This window comes from Macaca nemestrina, chromosome 20, assembly GCF_043159975.1.
Source record: "Macaca nemestrina isolate mMacNem1 chromosome 20, mMacNem.hap1, whole genome shotgun sequence".
NCBI lineage: Eukaryota > Metazoa > Chordata > Mammalia > Primates > Cercopithecidae > Macaca > Macaca nemestrina.
This window is the reverse complement of record NC_092144.1, coordinates 44,965,954-44,981,616: the sequence shown is the minus strand read 5'-3', so window position 1 is coordinate 44,981,616 and position 15,663 is coordinate 44,965,954. Positions and strand designations below refer to the sequence as shown.

Sequence of the window (15,663 nt, the reverse complement as noted above, 5' to 3'; positions counted from 1 at the left end):
ATTCTCAAGGGCGGGGAGAATGTTACAAAGTACCTTAAGGGCAGGGGAGAATGTTACAAAGTACCTTTTTAAGGGCAGGGGAGAATATTACAAAGTACCTTCTTAAAGGTGGGCGGAGAATATATCGTTTCAGTTAGGGTGGGGTAGGAACAAATCACAATGGTGGAATGTCATCAGTTAAGGCTATTTTCACTTTTGTGGATCTTCAGTTGCTTCAAGCCATCTGGATGTATACCTGCAGGTCACAGGGGATATGATGGCTTAGCTTGGGCTCAGAGGTCTGACACTCTTATTTTGTATTTTAATTTTAATTTATGTATTTGTTTTGAGACAGTCTCGCTGTCACCCAGGCTGCAGTGCAGGTGCCATCTCAGCTCACTGCAATCTCCACCTCCCGGGTTCAGTCTATTCTCCTGCCCCGGCTTCTGGAGTAGCTGGGATTACAGGCTTGTGCCTCCATGCCTGGCTCATTTTTGTATTTTTAGAGGAGATGGGGTTTCACCATGTTGACCAGGGTGGTCTCAAATTCCTGACCTCAAGTGATCTGTCCACCTCAGCTTCCCAAAGTGCTGGGATTACAGGCGTGAGCCACCATGCCTGGCCTTTTATTTTTGTTATTATTTTTTGAGACAGCCCAATCAACCTTTCCCCTAATAGTTTTAGTAGCCCTTCATCATCATTACTTGTATCCATCACTTAATTAATTCATGGCAAATAGTGGTTTTTGAATTCTAGTATTTTCTCTGAAGTTATTAGTTGTGATTCTTCCATAAATAACCTCTTCATCAGAAATTTGGTTACTTAGGCCGGGCACAGTGGCTCACACCTATAATCCCAGCACTCTGGGAGGCTGAGGCGGGCAGATTATCTGAGGTCAGGAGTTCGAGACCAGATTGGCCAACATGGCGAAACCCGGTCTCTAGTAAAAATACAAAAATTAGCTGGGCATGGTGGCACGCTCCTGTAATCCCAGCTACTTGGGAGGCTGAAGCAGGGGAATCACTTGAACCCAGGAGGCACAGGTTGCAGTGAGCCAAAATCTCACCACTGCCCTCCAGCCTGGGTGACAGCACGAGACCCTGTCTCAAACAAACAAACAAACAAACAAAAAAATTGGTTACTTGTACGTATAAGAAAAATAGAGAACATGCTTCTTTTACATATAAAATTTTTCAAAATAATGAATGGGTGCCTAGTATTCTTCAAAGGTGATTTTAATGAAGTATATGAGTATCAACATGAACTTACAGATTCAGGCATATTTGATGTGCTTCAAACCACTGTGGTTCTTTTTACTGCTCAACATGCCCCACCTTTGGCCAGTGAGAGCCCTTCAGACTGGCTCCTGAGTTCCTTTGACTTGGCCACAGTAGTCTTGGAGGACTTCTTTGCTTCCTGGCACAAAATATCCTGTACACATTTTGCACATTTCTTGCCCCAGACCTAGAATCAGCTGTTTTCACAAGAGTCCCTAGTTCTTAGTCAGAAATGGCACTTAAGAGACCACAGTCGGCCGGGCGCGGTGGCTCAAGCCTGTAATCCCAGCACTTTGGGAGGCCGAGGCGGGCGGATCACGAGGTCAGGAGATTGAGACCATCCTGGCTGACACGGTGAAACCCCGTCTCTACTAAAAAATACAAAAAACTAGCCAGGCGAGGTGGCGGGCGCCTGTAGTCCCAGCTACTGGGGAGGCTGAGGCAGGAGAATTGCGTGAACCCGGGAGGCGGAGCCTGCAGTGAGCTGAGATCCGGCCACTGCACTCCAGCCTGGGCAGCAGAGCGAGACTCCGTCTCAAAAAAAAAAAAAAAAAAAAAAAAAAGAGACCACAGTCTGTACACTAGTGCTGCTCAGTTACTGGGGTGTCATTATATTTAGACCTTTTCAGGGGACTTAACCAGGGAAATATATATTTTTTAGAAAGAGAAAAATCATGACTTTATTCTGATATTTCCAGTTCATATGAAAGACTACAGGTGTTTACTTCTTTGAGTTTATATTTGTTATCTTTTTTCATTCACACTAAAAATCTCGGTCCCCAATGACATTATATCACTACTTATTTGCTTTAGTATGTAATTTCAAAAAATATAAGGTAGAATCTCAAAATTTAAACGGTCTATTTTATCAAAATAAAAATGCCAGTGTTATTACTAACAATGTGACTACCATATGAAGTTGAAGATTTTGTTGAGTTCAGTTGAAGGTGGGGGCTGGGAACTGTGATGAGGAGAGAGAGGAGGAGCAGGAACACTAAGGACTGTGCATGGGAAAGCCAACATGGAAAGGCTGGGAAATAGCAACCAGGGGCAGGAGGAAAGCTGGGAGAGTGAAGGGGCTCTGGAGGCCAACAGAGGAGTTGTGTGAGAGATGGACAGCAAGGTTTAAGATCATAAAGCTGCCAAACTTCCAAATTTGAAAACTTACTGCAACACCAGTAAAACTACCATCTGTGCCTGTTTTTCTTCTGGGGTCAGGCAAATTAAATCTAATGTTCACTTAATTTGGGGAAAAAAAATTACCGAGATAGGGGAAACCGTAATCCCAGTAGGCGACGATTTGGGAGGCAGAGGCGGCAGAATCACTTGAGGCCAGGAGTTGGAGAGCAGCCTGGCCAACATGGTAAAGTTCCGACTCTACAAAAAATACAAATATTAGCCAGACATGGTGGCAGGTGCCTGTAAAATTCCAGCTATTCAGGAGGCTGAGACATGAGAATTGCTTGAATCCAGGAGGCAGAGGGTGCAGTGAGCTGAGTTCGTGCCACTGCACTTCAGCCTGGGCAACAGAGCCAGATTCTGTCTCAAAAAAAAAAAAAGAAAGAAAAAGAAAAAGAGCACCTAAGAGCATCCAGCCATTTCAGATATGACCATGTGGTTGGGTGTGGTGACTCACGCCTGTAATCCTAGCACTTTGGGAGGCTGAGGCTGGCGGATCACTAGAGGTCAGGAGTTCAAGACCAGTCTGGCCAACATGATGAAACCCTGTCCGTACTAAAAGTACGAAAATGAGCTGGGCATGGTGGTGCGTGCCTGTAATTCTAGCTACTGGGAAGCCGAGGCATGCGAATGGCTTGAACCTGGGATGCGGAGGTTGCAGTGAGCTGAGATGACACCACTGCACTCCAACTTGGGCAAGAGAGTGAGACTCCATCTCAAAAACAAAAACAAAAACAAAAGAAAACAAAAACAGATATGACAATGTATCACAAGCCTTTTTATTAAGCTATTGTGGGAATGGCACATGGAGGGTTAAATACAAAGCAGTTCTGGAAAGAAGCCAGATATAATCCAATTAAACATGGACATTTAGCGCATAAAAAGGTGGCATATCAAAAGCATAAGGCTTTGCTTTATAAATGGAGTAACCCATGCAGTGAAATGCACAGGCCTTAAGACTACAGCTAGATGAGCTCTGACAAATCTCTATACCTGCATCACCTCCGCTGCTCTCAACACAGCACATTCCCATCAGCTAGGACATTTCTGTGTCTCCTCCTCAGTTGATCCCAGCCGCCCACCTTCCCTCAGAGGCAACTGCCACTCTGACTAGGAATTTCAGTAAGTGCTACTAGGATATATGTAAAATAAGACAAAATTGGATCCATGTGCTAGGATAAATTCCAAATGGCTGATTTACATGTAAAAAAAGAAACTATACAAACTAGAAGGCATTCTCATCTTTTAATACATTCCTTATCCCCAACCTATACTGTCCACCTCTATGGCCCTTATTCCAGCACATCCTGGCTCAGGGTCTTTGCATGTGCTGTTGCCTTGAGCTGCAAGCTCTTCCTCAGCCACCCCGTTGCTCCTGCTCACCCCTTGATGGAGTGTGATCTGGGCAGTGTGGCACTCAATTCAAATCACACCTCCCACCCCCTGCTGGATTTCCCACCCAGCAGTTAACCTGCAGCATACTACATGTATATTTTCCTTTTTTTTTTTTTTTTTTTTTTGAGACAGAGTCTCGCTCTGTCGCCCAGGCTGGAGTGCAGTGGCCGGATCTCAGCTCACTGCAAGCTCCGCCTCCCGGGTTCCCGCCATTCTCCTGCCTCAGCCTCCTGAGTAGCTGGGACTACAGGCGCCCGCCACATCGCCCGGCTAGTTTTTTGTATTTTTTTTTTTTTTTTTTTTTTTGAGACGGAGTCTCGCTCTGTCACCCAGGCTGGAGTGCGGTGGCCGGATCTCAGCTCACTGCAAGCTCCGCCTCCCGGGTTCACGCCATTCTCCTGCCTCAGCCTCCCGAGTAGCTGGGACTACAGGCACCCGCCACCTCGCCTGGCTAGTTTTTTGTATTTTTTAGTAGAGACGGGGTTTCACCGTGTTAGCCAGGATGGTCTCGATCTCCTGACCTCGTGATCCGCCCGTCTCGGCCTCCCAAAGTGCTGGGATTACAGGCGTGAGCCACCGCGCCCGGCCTGTATTTTTTTTTTTTTTAGTAGAGACGGGGTTTCACCATGTTAGCCAGGATGGTCTCGATCTCCTGACCTCGTGATCCACCTGTCTCGGCCTCCCAAGTGCTGGGATTACAGGCTTGAGCCACCGCGCCCGGCCTACATGTATATTTTCCTTATCTTGTAAACTCTGTCTCCCTGCCCTAGAACTCAACTGCTGGAAGACAGGGTCTTCCGGCTCTTTTGTTCAGTGTGGACTCCCCAGCGCCTAGAGGAGGTGCTCAATTACTTTTTGCTGAGAATAAAAGTGATGAAAGGACAGGGGCCAGGGAGCTGAGCGGGGCAACAGAACAGCACGTGAGGGGACTGCAGGTGCGGGTGGGGATGACGGCCGAGGAATCCTGGCGCCGCTTTCTTCCAAATGTCCTGGGGGAGGTGAGGTGTTGGGGTGAACAGTGTCAAGTTCTCGGCTTCTGTTTGAACTCTCTCTTCAGCTGCACAGCTTCTGCAGGGCCCCCTGGGCCTGAACCCAGCGCAGCCGCCACTGGGGCAGGGACAGGCCCTGGCAGAGCTCCTCAGAGAGGGCGGCCTGGCCTGGCTGCTCCCACCTGGGGAAGGGCATGGCATCAAAGAGAAGGCTTGGCCCTCCAGACCCTCGCTGGCCTCCCCGCAAAACCATGGCCTGCTCCTTTTCACCAGCCCCCCGGCTTGAGTCCTGACTTTTCTGTTTCCCACCCACAGCACGTTCCCCTCTCACCAGTCCCCCACGATCCCCTGCAGCTCAGGGATTCGCTCCAGCGCCTGTTTCAGCAGCTTCTCCAGCCTCTTCAGAGCCTGCCCCAGGTTCTCTTTCTGCTGTTTTTCCTGGGATGCCTGGATCTGCAGCAGCTCTGAGGGTGAGAAAGCCGGGAGGCAGCTTTGAGTCCTCTGGCTCGCTGGTACCTTACAGCAATGAGTCCCCAAGTCTCCAGTCCCCTAGTCTTGACCTCAGCATTTCCCACAAACTAATGATGAGTCTGTCTCCTCTTCCCAGCCTGGAAGTCCCCTTCTGAGGGACTGCCCTTGAGATGAGGACCTGTCCCTCCTCCCAGGTTCTCATCTTAAGGGCAGTCCACACCATCCCCCCGGCCCCACCCAGGCCTCCTTCTGGATGCTTTCCTCCCTACCCCTGAGAGTCCATCAATCTCCATGGCCTGTCCGCTCAGTCTTCTGAGCGTTTCTTCCTCTCCTCTGCTCCAGGCCTCGGTCTCCTGCTCTGGCTTACCCTCTGCACTATACACAGGGATCTTCCTGAAGCCTAAATCTGATGCTCTCCCTCCTGTCTGGAACCCTCCAAGGTTCTCCAGTACCCCCAAGGCAGAGTCCAAGCTCTTCAGTAGTATTTGAGTTTCATGATGTGGCAAAACCTGGCCGATCCCCAGGGCCCACAGTAGAGAGCATCTTTCCTCCTGGAGGCCCTTCCAACACTCCTCGCCCCAAGGCTTCCTCCTCCACCTGCTCTAGCTTCACGATAGTGGTGCTTTCCTCTGGGACTGGGACTGGGCCTACTCCCTCTCCATGTGTGCAGAACAGGCCCAGCTCAGCAAGTGTCGACGAGCAGCGTGATCAGACAAGCTGGGCCTGAATCCTGACCCCATCCCATCCCTGCCCTGTGACCTTGCTCACGACACTGGCTCTTTCTTCAGCTCCGTCTGCTGTCAGGTGGAATTACTGGAGCTGTAGGCTAGTGGGGCAGAGGGCCGGGAGAACTCTGGGGATGGGACCCTTAGGGCTTGCTAAGAGGTTGAAGCTGGTGGGGGTGGGGGGATTAGGGAGATGGGGAAATTCAGGATGACCCCTGGGTTTCTGGGTGCAGCACTTGGATGAGGAGGGTGAGAAAATTTAACAAGGGAGGAAACAAGAAGAGGAGGAACAAAATTGCTCTTTGGAGTAGAGAGAACCAGGAGTTCCATGATAGATGTGTAGCGTTCAAGATGCCCATGATTACAAGAAATATATAATTAGCCAAGCATGGTGGTGCATGCCTGTGGTCCCAGCTACTCGGGAGGCTGAGGTAGGAGGATGGCTTCAGCCCAGGAGGTTGAGGCTGCAGTAAGCCGGGATGGCACCACTGCACTCCAGCCTAGGTGACAGAATGAGACCTTGTCTCAAAAAAACAAAAGCAAAACCAAAAAACGCATGAGGTGGGCAGAGGGCACGGTGGGCCAAAGGCATGGTAGGCAGAGGCTGAGGTGGGCAGAGGCCATGGTGGGCAGAGGCCATGCAGGGTCTGGGGCTGCTCTCATTGCTCCTGCACACTGCTCCCTCCCCTCGTGGAGAAGTGGAGGGCAGGGGGCCCCAAACTCAGAGGCTTGAACACAGTCTCTTCCTCCAGTGCTGCTGGCACTGCCAGTTCATTTCTCATCAATTCTCCTCTTCCATGTATTTATCCTTTCATTCTTTACTCTTTACTTCCATCCTGGGGAAACCCCTGGGGTGGGGACCTTTCTCCTCACTCCCCATCAAGCCATCTGGGCCGGCACCTGGCAGACACCCAGTGAGTATCTGGTGAGTGAATCCAGGAATTAACGAACTTCTCTCACCTTCAGTATCCTCATCTGTAAACTGGGGGTCTTAAAGTCCCTTTCCTCATGGTCATGACTCCAAGAGACTGTGTGTGTACACAGACAATGATGCTAATCACACTGGAGACGCAGGGTGCTTACTGCATAGCAGGCAGTGTTCAGTGCCCTGTGCGGGTCCCCTGCCTGAATCTGCCCAGCACCTCGGTAAGACATTGCTTTATGCTTACTCCACTGAAGAGGAAGCTAAGGCACGGGCAGGCCGCACAGTTAGGAAGAGACAGGGCAGAGAGGATTCCCAGGCTTTGAACTGCTGAGGTATACTACGTGACGGTGATGAATGAACACGTGGAAAGTCGACGGGCAGTGTGGCTTAGTGGTTGGGAGCACGGACCCATTTCACACCACCTGGATTCAAATTCCAGCTTTGCCATTTGGGCAACCTACTAACCTCTGCGTCTTAGTTCCCTTCTCTGTAGAATGGAGAGAACAGCAGCACTTACCTCATGGGACTGCTGTGCAGATGAAAGAAGGGAGAATGTTTAAAGCCCTTAGCACACAGTGGACACTGTGTAAGCAACGGGGTTGCTGGTAAGGACTCGTGGAGGCTGTTGGTAGTGGGAATGGGTGGGGAGGCTGGATGGGGCGGCAGGGCAGGCCTACCCTGGGTGGGAGGGCCCGGCGGCAGGCTGGTCTTCATGTGGAGCAGATCCCAGCACCAGAGGCTCTGCTGGTCCTGCAGGAACAGAAGGTCCTGGCGAAGAGAGGCAGCTGCCGGCAGGAGCAGCTCCGAGGCCTGGAAGGGGAGGGAAGGATAGTCATCTGGGGCGGGGCTGGGGAGACAGGTCACAGGAGACAGGCACTCACCTTCCCTGGGGGCAGCCCCAGCTTGTGGCTCAGTGCTATGAAGCTGGAGCCCCTTGGGGATGCGGGGTGCAGCTGGTGGATGGATGGGAGGACTGTGGGCAGGGGCTTCAACCTAGGGGTGGGGAGAAGTCTGGGTTGGGTGGGTACTGAGAAGAGGCCTTGGGTTTTGGAGGCTCTGGGGACCCAGGAATTTCAAGGTGGGTCTGGGGCCTAGGATGCCAAGACCAGGGCTGCCGACCCAAGGGTGAGGTCTGGCAGCCTGGGAACACTGGGGGTCTGGGGTTATCTTTTTTGAGGAGGTTCAGGGAGCGACAGTCACCCATGGCAGGGGATGCAGGGCAGGGATGGGGCGGCCCCAGTCTCACTCTCCAGGGCTGTGCCGCAGCAGGGTGCCCAACAGAATGTGAGGCAAATGCCGGACTTCCTCCTCCAGACAGCGCAGCAGCTCCCGGCTCTGCGGTGCCACTGCCTCAGATGTAGGGACCACCTTTCGCTGGACCAGAGATACCACCTGCGGGGAAGGCGAGGGATGGGTGGGGCAGCCCACGTCCACCCAGCCCCATCTTGGCAGATCCAGCCCTACCCAGACCTCAGCCCAACGCCCATCTCACCTCCCCTGGGCTCCGGCACAGGCGGGTCTTGCTGGCTGAGTTACCCTTGATGAGCAGGCGGATCTGTTCCTGGGTCTCCTCCTGAGGAACCAGGATACCCTGAGATTCACTCCTCCCAGCTCCCAGCCTTAGTGCGCCTCTCTACTTAGGTCCTGCTTCTGCCTGGGAGTCTCACCTGGGCTCTTGCCTAGGACGCCCAGTTCTTAATTTTTTTTTTTTTTTTTTTTTTTGAGATGGAGTCTCACGCTGTTGCCCAGGCTGGAGTGCAGTGGCGCGATCTCGGCTCACTGCAAGCTCCGCCTCCTGGGTTCACGCCATTCTCCTGCCTCAGCCTCCTGAGTAGCTAGGACTACAGGCGCCCGCCACCGCGCCCGGCTAATTTTTTGTATTTTTAGTAGAGACGGGGTTTCACTGTGGTCTCGATCTCCTGACCTTGTGATCCGCCCGCCTCGGCCTCCCAAAGTGCTGGGATTACAGGCTTGAGCCACCGCGCCCGGCCCCAGTTCTTAATTTTTAAGTGACAGCATTCTTTTTTTTTTTTTAAGTGACAGCATCTTGCTCTGTCACCCAGGCTGGAGTGCAGTGGTGTGATCATACCTCACTTCAGCCTTGAACTCCTGGGCTCAGGTGATCCTCCCACCTCAGCCTCCCAAGGTGCTGGAACCACAGGCATGTGCTACCACACTGGGCTTAGGTCCAGTTCTTAGCCAGTTTTCAAGCCTCCCCTCTGGCCCTCCACAAGGCCCCGCCACCTCTTCCCAGGCCCAGCCTCTCACCACCAGCTGGCGCCAGTGCAGGATCCGCTGCTGTTTGGCCTGTAGCTCCCTCAGCAGGAGCTGCCGATGCCCGGCTGCATCCTCCAGCTCCTGGCTCTGAGCGCGCAGGGCCTTGAGCTCCGCCCACAGGCCACAGCCCCGAAGCCCCAGTATCAGCACTTGCCTGCAGGGCAAGCGGAGGAGAGCAAAGGACAGGAGGGCGACTGAGCCACACAAGGGACCATAAACCAGGGAGAGAAACCACAGGGAGAGGAGAGAGGGATGGGAGTCACAGGGGCTGAAAAAGTCCAATGGGCTGAGACGCTCAGAAGCGAGACAGCCTAGAGGCCCCTGCTTGGGGAGCCCCTCACCTCTCACTGGATCCCAGGACGCGTCTCTCCATCTCTTCCATCAGGCCCTGGAGGCGCTGGGTCAGGACTTGCCGCTCCTTCAGAAGGGCACTCCGCTGGGAGACCAGCACACCCACAGTCCGCCAGCCCTCCTGCAAGGGGGGTACAGAGTCAGGGTACACCCAGGGCATGATCCATGGGTGAGGGGATTGAGGAAGTCTTGGAATGCGGTGGGGAGGCGAGCCCTGGGGTCACCTGGATGAGATGAACCATGGACGGCAGGGTCTGGCTGGAGTCTGACTGGTCCGGGGCCTGGGGTCTGGGGTGGGGAAAGAGCTGCTGAGGGAGCCGTGCAGTGGCCTTGCCTTGGTACTCGAGGGTGGCCAGTGTCAGTCCTGCCACCCCACTGGGCAGTGGGTTTCAGTTCCACCCCGTCAGCAGGTGGCTGGGCCAGGTCCTGAGGCTATCCCAGCTCACCCACTCACGTGGCCTTCCCCAACTGTAGGGATACCCTGCCCCACACCTGGATATCTCTGTATCGCCAAGCCCATCCCCACTGCACAGGGACCGAATCTCTGCCTCCCGCTCTGCAGCCAGGTGCTCCAAGGCAGCCAGGATGTGGCCCGGGGGGTGGTTTGTCAGCAGCATCTACTGGGAGGGAGGGTGAAGTCAGGGCAGGATCGGGGCAGGGCTGTGAGCTGAGACCCCATGGGAATGGGGCTGTCGTCAAGAGTTAGGTCCTGGCACCCTAAGTTTTGATCATGGGGCGGGAGGGTGTGCCTTTCCTGAGAGCCCTGCCCTCTCACCTCCGCAGAGCTCAGCCACTGCTGGTAGGAAGTGCCAAAGTGGTCTTCATGAGGGGTTCTGTAGGGTTGGGTAAGGGGACAGAAAATGTTACAAGACACGTCAATTATCCTCTAGTTATCACCACCGCCCTATAAGGTAGGGGCTGTCATCGTCCCTATGCCTGTTAGACTTGAGTTCCCCAATTATACCAACCTGCTGGCCTTGGGGCCTTTACATGGGTTGTTCATCTGGACACTCTCTGGACCCTTCACCCCAGCTGAGCCTCCTCACCAAAGAACCTCTCCCCTCCCTACCTTCTTAGCTGGGAAAGGCACTGCCTCTGGGTGCCCAGAGCCTCTCAGGCCTCCTCACTCCCCCAACAGCCCTGACCACCTGACTGTCACTGTGATGAGTCTGTCCCCTTCTATAGAACGTAGCCCAGAAGCTCAGTGTCTGAGGAATTAGTAAGAGACACCCTCCTCTTAAAACCCAGGTTCTTTGCAGGGTCTCTGGGGGATAGGAACACTCACAGGAGGCTGCCTCTCTTGGCCTGGGGAAGCAGGAGGTTCTGCAGGAACTGGGCCCGGAGGGTGCAGGCTGTTCGAACATCACGCTGGGGAGAAGAGGAAGGGACCTGAGGGGGACCCTGGCGTCTGCCTGACTCCAGGCTCCCTGCCCCTTCTCCCATGATCGGGGACTCTTACCAGGACCACAGGCTCCAGGCCCAGAGCTGCTGATGTGAGGGATCCAAAGGTCACATCTACTTTGGCTTTCCTGGAGGGAGAAGTGCAGTTGGGGCTGGGGTCCCTGGGAAAACAGATGTCTGTGCCCCATCTCTTCTCACTGCCAGCAAGGCCAGTCAGAGGAATCACTAAGCCTAGATCCCGGAAGCCGTCTCCAGATTAGGCCACTGTCACCTCCCAGCTGGAATATCGCATTAGCCTCTCCACTGCTCTTGCCCCCTGAGACTGTTCTCCACCCAGGAGTCAATGATCCTGTTAAAACCCGAGGAAGATCATGTCCCTGCTCAGATGCCTCCAAAATAATGTGATGTTTCCCCAGCACATTCAGAGTAACAATGGGCGCAGTGTGGGGGCTCATGCCTGTACCCCAGTGCTTTGGGAGGCCGAGGTGGGCAGATCACTTGAGGTCAGGAGTTCAAGACCAGCCTGGGCAACATGGTGAAACCCCGTCTCTACTAAAAATACAAAAATTAGTCGAGCACAGTGGCATGCGCCTATAATCCCAGCTACTGGGGAGGCAGAGGCAGGAGAATGGTGTGAACCCGGGAGGCAGAGGTTGCAGTGAGCTGCCACTGCACTCCAGCCTGGGCAACAGAACCAGACTCTGTCTCAAAAAAAAAAAAAAAAAAAAAAAACCAACAAAACCCCAGAACAATAACAACAGTTAACAGGCACTTTTCTAAGCACTTCATATGATTGAGTCCACCTAACGATCATGCCTACCCGATAAGCTTGGTATTAATGTTATCTCCATTCCACAGATCTTAGAATCTGAGGCACACAGAAGTTAAATACCTTGCCCAAGGTCACCCAATTTTTTTTTTTTTCAAATGGAGTTTTGCTCTCGTAGCCCAGGCTGGAGTGCAGTGGCACAATCTCAGCTCACTGCAACCTCTTTTTCCCGGGTTCAAGTGATTCTCCTGCCTCAGTCTCCCGAATAGCTGGGACTACAGGCATGCACCACCACACCCGACTAATTTTTGTCGGCTGGTTTCAAACTCCTGACCTCAAGTGATCCGCCTGCCTCGGCCTCCCAAAGTTCTGGGATTACAGGTGTGAGCACGGCACCCAGCCTAAGGTCACTCAATTTTAAGTGGCCAAGCCAGGGCACGAATCAGTCTCAGGGCAAAATCGCAACACATCATCCACAGTTCTCTGTCCACTCCTCCAACTTCACCTCCTCAGGTTCTCAGTCTTGCCTGAGAAACTCGAGCTGACATTGGCCCCTGGCTGCTCTTCCTGCATGCTGAGCACGCTGCCTCTGCTCTTGCTATTCCCTCTGCACAGAAATTCCTCTCCCAGTTCAATGTTACCTCCTCAGAGGCCTTCCCTCGCTAGGGCAGCATCTCCCTCTCCCTTCTATTACAGGCTTTTCTTCACAGCACTCATCTCTACCAGAAATGATAGGGTCTGTTTGGTTCCTAGTTTACTATCTGTCTTCTCCGTGTCACAGTGTAAGCTCCAGGAGGGCAAGGACTTGTTCTTTGTTTGTGGCTGTTTCCCCAGAGCTGGTGTTCTAGGTATACAGCTGTTATTCTAGGCACTGGAAATATAAGTGACTGAGATGACAAAACCTCCTGGCCTCATGGACCTTCCATCCTAATGGTGGGAGTTGAGAATTCTGGAACCCAAGAAGGGATCGGGGCAGAGCCCTGAGGTCTCTAAGAGAATGTCTGGCTGCCCAGCCTGGTGAGGGTGGGTCCCTGAGGCCCACCTCTCCATGTCCTGCAGGCGCCTCAGTTGATTCTGCAGCCGCTGCATGGGATCTCGGAGCCTATGCTGCTGTCTTCGCATGGCCCCAGCTTGGGCCCGGAGGAGGAGAGCTCGACGCTGGGTGTCTTGAGTGTGCTGAAGTGCCTGCTCCATGGCTGTGTCTGTAGGAGGAACAAGGGTGGCCATCAGCACCTTTCCCGGCCCACATTCTGTTGCCCATTTTCTGGCCCCATGGCTCACCCTGAGCCTCAGTGTCTCGCTCCATCAGCTCCAGGCTCTGGTCGAGCTCCTGGATTTCTGCCCGCAGGCGGGTCACAGTAGCTTCCAGCTCTAACTTCCGACGGACCTGGGAGGATCAGATTCAGGGTGAGATGCACGGTCTGATCGGGGTTCAGCCTGGCCTGTCTTTTGGGGGTACCAGGCTCCTCAACTGGTGGCAAAGGGTTTTTGCTCAGCAGTTTCTGTGTCTGACGCAGAAGCATTAGGGTACTGGCTCCCTCCTTCCTCTTAGGATTGTCTTACCCATACTTCCAGCCTGTTTCCTGTTTCCTGTCTGTGCTGATGACAACCACATCTTTGTCCTAGTATTGATCTCTTCCTGGAGCCCTGCACCTAGAAGTCCCAAGGACTCCTGGAAGCCTCCCCTCAGGTGTCATATGAGCCTCTTACACCCACTAGGTCCTACACTGGCCTCAGCATCTCTCCCAAACCTGTCCCTTCATCTCTTCTCAGCAGCTTTGATGCCACATATCCATGTCCCACCTCTCTGCCCCCAGCTAATACTATCTCTTTATATTTTTTTCTTTTTTTGGACAGAGTCTCACTGCATTGCCCAGGCTGGAGTGCAGTGGAGTGATCTCGGCTCACTGCAACCTCTGCCTCCCAGGTTCAAGCAATTCTCCTGCCTCAGCCTCCCAAGTAGACAGGATTACAGGTGTGCACCACCACACCTGGCTAATTTTTTATTTTTAGTAGAGATGGGGCTTTACCATGTTGGACAGGCTGGTCTCGAACTCCTGACCTCAGGTGATCCGCCCGCTTCAGCCTCCCAAAGTGCTGGGATAACAGGTGTAAGCCACTGCTCCCAGCTGAGCTAATGCTATCTCCACTGGACTTTAAGCCCTATGAGGATGGGGATCAGGGCTATCTTGTGACCCATTGTCCCCAGCATCACCCAGCACCTGGTTGGGCTTAGAGCAGGAGATCTACAAATCATTTTTCGGATGAAAGAGAATCTTGCAGCATATGCTTCTTACCTGTGGACTGTCCTGGTGGCCATACCTAGGAAAATGAGACCAGAGTCAGTGGATGAGTGGGGCTTCCAGTGGGGAGGGCAACAGGTGTGATGCTGTGGTGAGGACAGGGCTAGATGGGAGTGGGGATAGGAAGGGATAGCTTTAAGAAGCAGTTACCAGAGTAGGTTTCCTCGGATCTTCTTGACAGTCCTACAGTGCAGAGGCAAAAGGAGGAGTTACTACGGACCTCACCTGTGCCCCCTCCCCTACTCTAGCCCAACTTACCTCTGACTGTGCACATGCTGCAAGATGTAGGCCCAGATGTCAGCCCCCTGGCCCAGACACAGCCTGTGGGGACAGTGTGTAAGCGTATGCCTGGGGCAGCACACAGGGTGTGGGATCCTCATTCCCAAGGTGATGGTGGTAGGGAGTCTTTATTAGGGAGTTCTCACTTCTTGGGGAGGGAAGGCCCAAACTTTTTTTTGCTTTTTTTTTTTTTTTTTTTTTTTTTTTTTTTTTTTTTTAGGGACAGAGTCTCGCTCTGTTGCCCAGGCTGGAGTGCAGTGGTATGATCATAGCTCCCTGCAGCCTTAACCTTCTGGGCTCATGCGATCCTCTCACCTCAGCCTCCAGAACAGCTAGGACTACAGGCAGGCACCACTACACCCGGCTAATTGGTAAAACATTTTTTTTTGTAGGGACTGGATCTTTGCACTAAGTATGGTGGTATTCTCATTCCCCGGGAAGGCGGGGGTGGGGGATGGGGGGTGGGGGTGGGGGTGAGTGGCGAGGGCTCCCTTTCTCCTGGGAGAGGGTTATCCAGTCACATTCAGAGGTGGAGGTGGGGGATGTACTGCCAGGAAGTGCCATCTCATGGCCAGATGTGGGGCATCACTCCTACAGATTCAATCCCGATGGGGTGGCCACGGCTAACTCCTGAGTGTCCTTTTTGGTTGGGGTAAGGGTGGGAAGGGGAGGTGCTGCGGGGACAGCCTCACCCTGGAGATCCTATTTCCATACGGAGAGGGATCTTCACTAACTCGTGGAGGATTCTCACCAGTGCTAGGGACCTCACTCTGGGAAGCCTCCCAGGGCAGGGAGCCCTCAGTAACTCGGGTCACTTTCGATGGGGAATGGGGGGTCGAGTCCTCAATGAGGGGTGGAGCTCTCACTCCCGGAGACTCAATCTCCAGGGTGGGGAGTCCTCACTCCAGGAGCGGTCCTCACCTGCGCAGCGTCGATTCCCGGGCTCGGGCTGCCACGGGCACCCCCATCTCTTCGGCCGCCCAGCAACTCAGTTCCCGCGCTTCCCGCGCTAGCTCCATGACAGCGCCACAGCTGCGCCACCGCCTCCCTCAGCCTCTTCAAGTGTGGCGCCCGCCTCTGACGTCACGGACGCGCCAACAGGACGTCATCGGTTGCCGGGCAGACAGCGGGCTCCGGCGCTGCGTAGTAACCTTAGCGTGGTAAGGTTGGGTCTTGCAGCGCTCACTCTTCCCAGGTGGGTCTCCTTGAGTGGAAATGAAAAGGGCGTGGAGAGACGGCGGCCCCGCCCGCCTTCCCTCGTTCTCTCGCTCACTACCAGCTAACCCGAAAGAGGCAAAACAGTCCTTGATGCTTCCCTTTATTTTCTTCTTCTTCTTTTAATT

At 53.5% G+C, this 15,663-nt stretch overlaps 1 protein-coding gene across 2 annotated transcripts; it reads right to left on the bottom strand.

The window, feature by feature from the left end:
• Window positions 1-3,192: 3,192 nt before the first annotated feature.
• Window positions 3,193-15,663, bottom strand: LOC105495514 (HAUS augmin like complex subunit 5). Of its 2 annotated transcripts, XM_011765166.3 has the most exons (19): window positions 15,242-15,663; window positions 14,300-14,362; window positions 14,192-14,224; window positions 14,036-14,060; window positions 13,020-13,125; window positions 12,781-12,940; window positions 11,028-11,097; window positions 10,854-10,936; window positions 10,344-10,401; window positions 10,061-10,185; window positions 9,793-9,856; window positions 9,559-9,689; window positions 9,209-9,371; window positions 8,433-8,513; window positions 8,187-8,332; window positions 7,822-7,933; window positions 7,618-7,750; window positions 5,151-5,283; window positions 3,193-5,001 (listed from the first exon to the last, which is right to left on the bottom strand). In XM_011765166.3, the coding sequence occupies exons 1-19, from the start codon at window positions 15,337-15,339 to the stop codon at window positions 4,884-4,886; spliced, it is 1,902 nt and encodes a 633-aa protein (XP_011763468.2). In that variant the 5' UTR covers window positions 15,340-15,663; the 3' UTR covers window positions 3,193-4,883. The 2 variants fall into 2 exon arrangements, with proteins under 2 accessions (XP_011763468.2, XP_070942450.1); XM_071086349.1 differs by lacking the exons at window positions 3,193-5,001; window positions 7,822-7,933 and having other exon boundaries at window positions 15,242-15,662.

Bases quoted from the DNA above. Each gene is read 5' to 3' on its own strand.
- LOC105495514 (XM_011765166.3), bottom strand. From the start codon at position 15,339: ATGGAGCTAGCGCGGGAAGCGCGGGAACTGAGTTGCTGGGCGGCCGAA. The intron at 9,690-9,792 runs GTGACCCCAGGG...CCCCCCTTGCAG, and splicing joins CCATGGTTCATCTCATCCAG to GAGGGCTGGCGGACTGTGGG. The intron at 5,284-7,617 runs GTAGGCCTGCCC...TCTCACCCTCAG, and splicing joins GCCGGGCCCTCCCACCCAGG to AGCTGCTGCAGATCCAGGCA.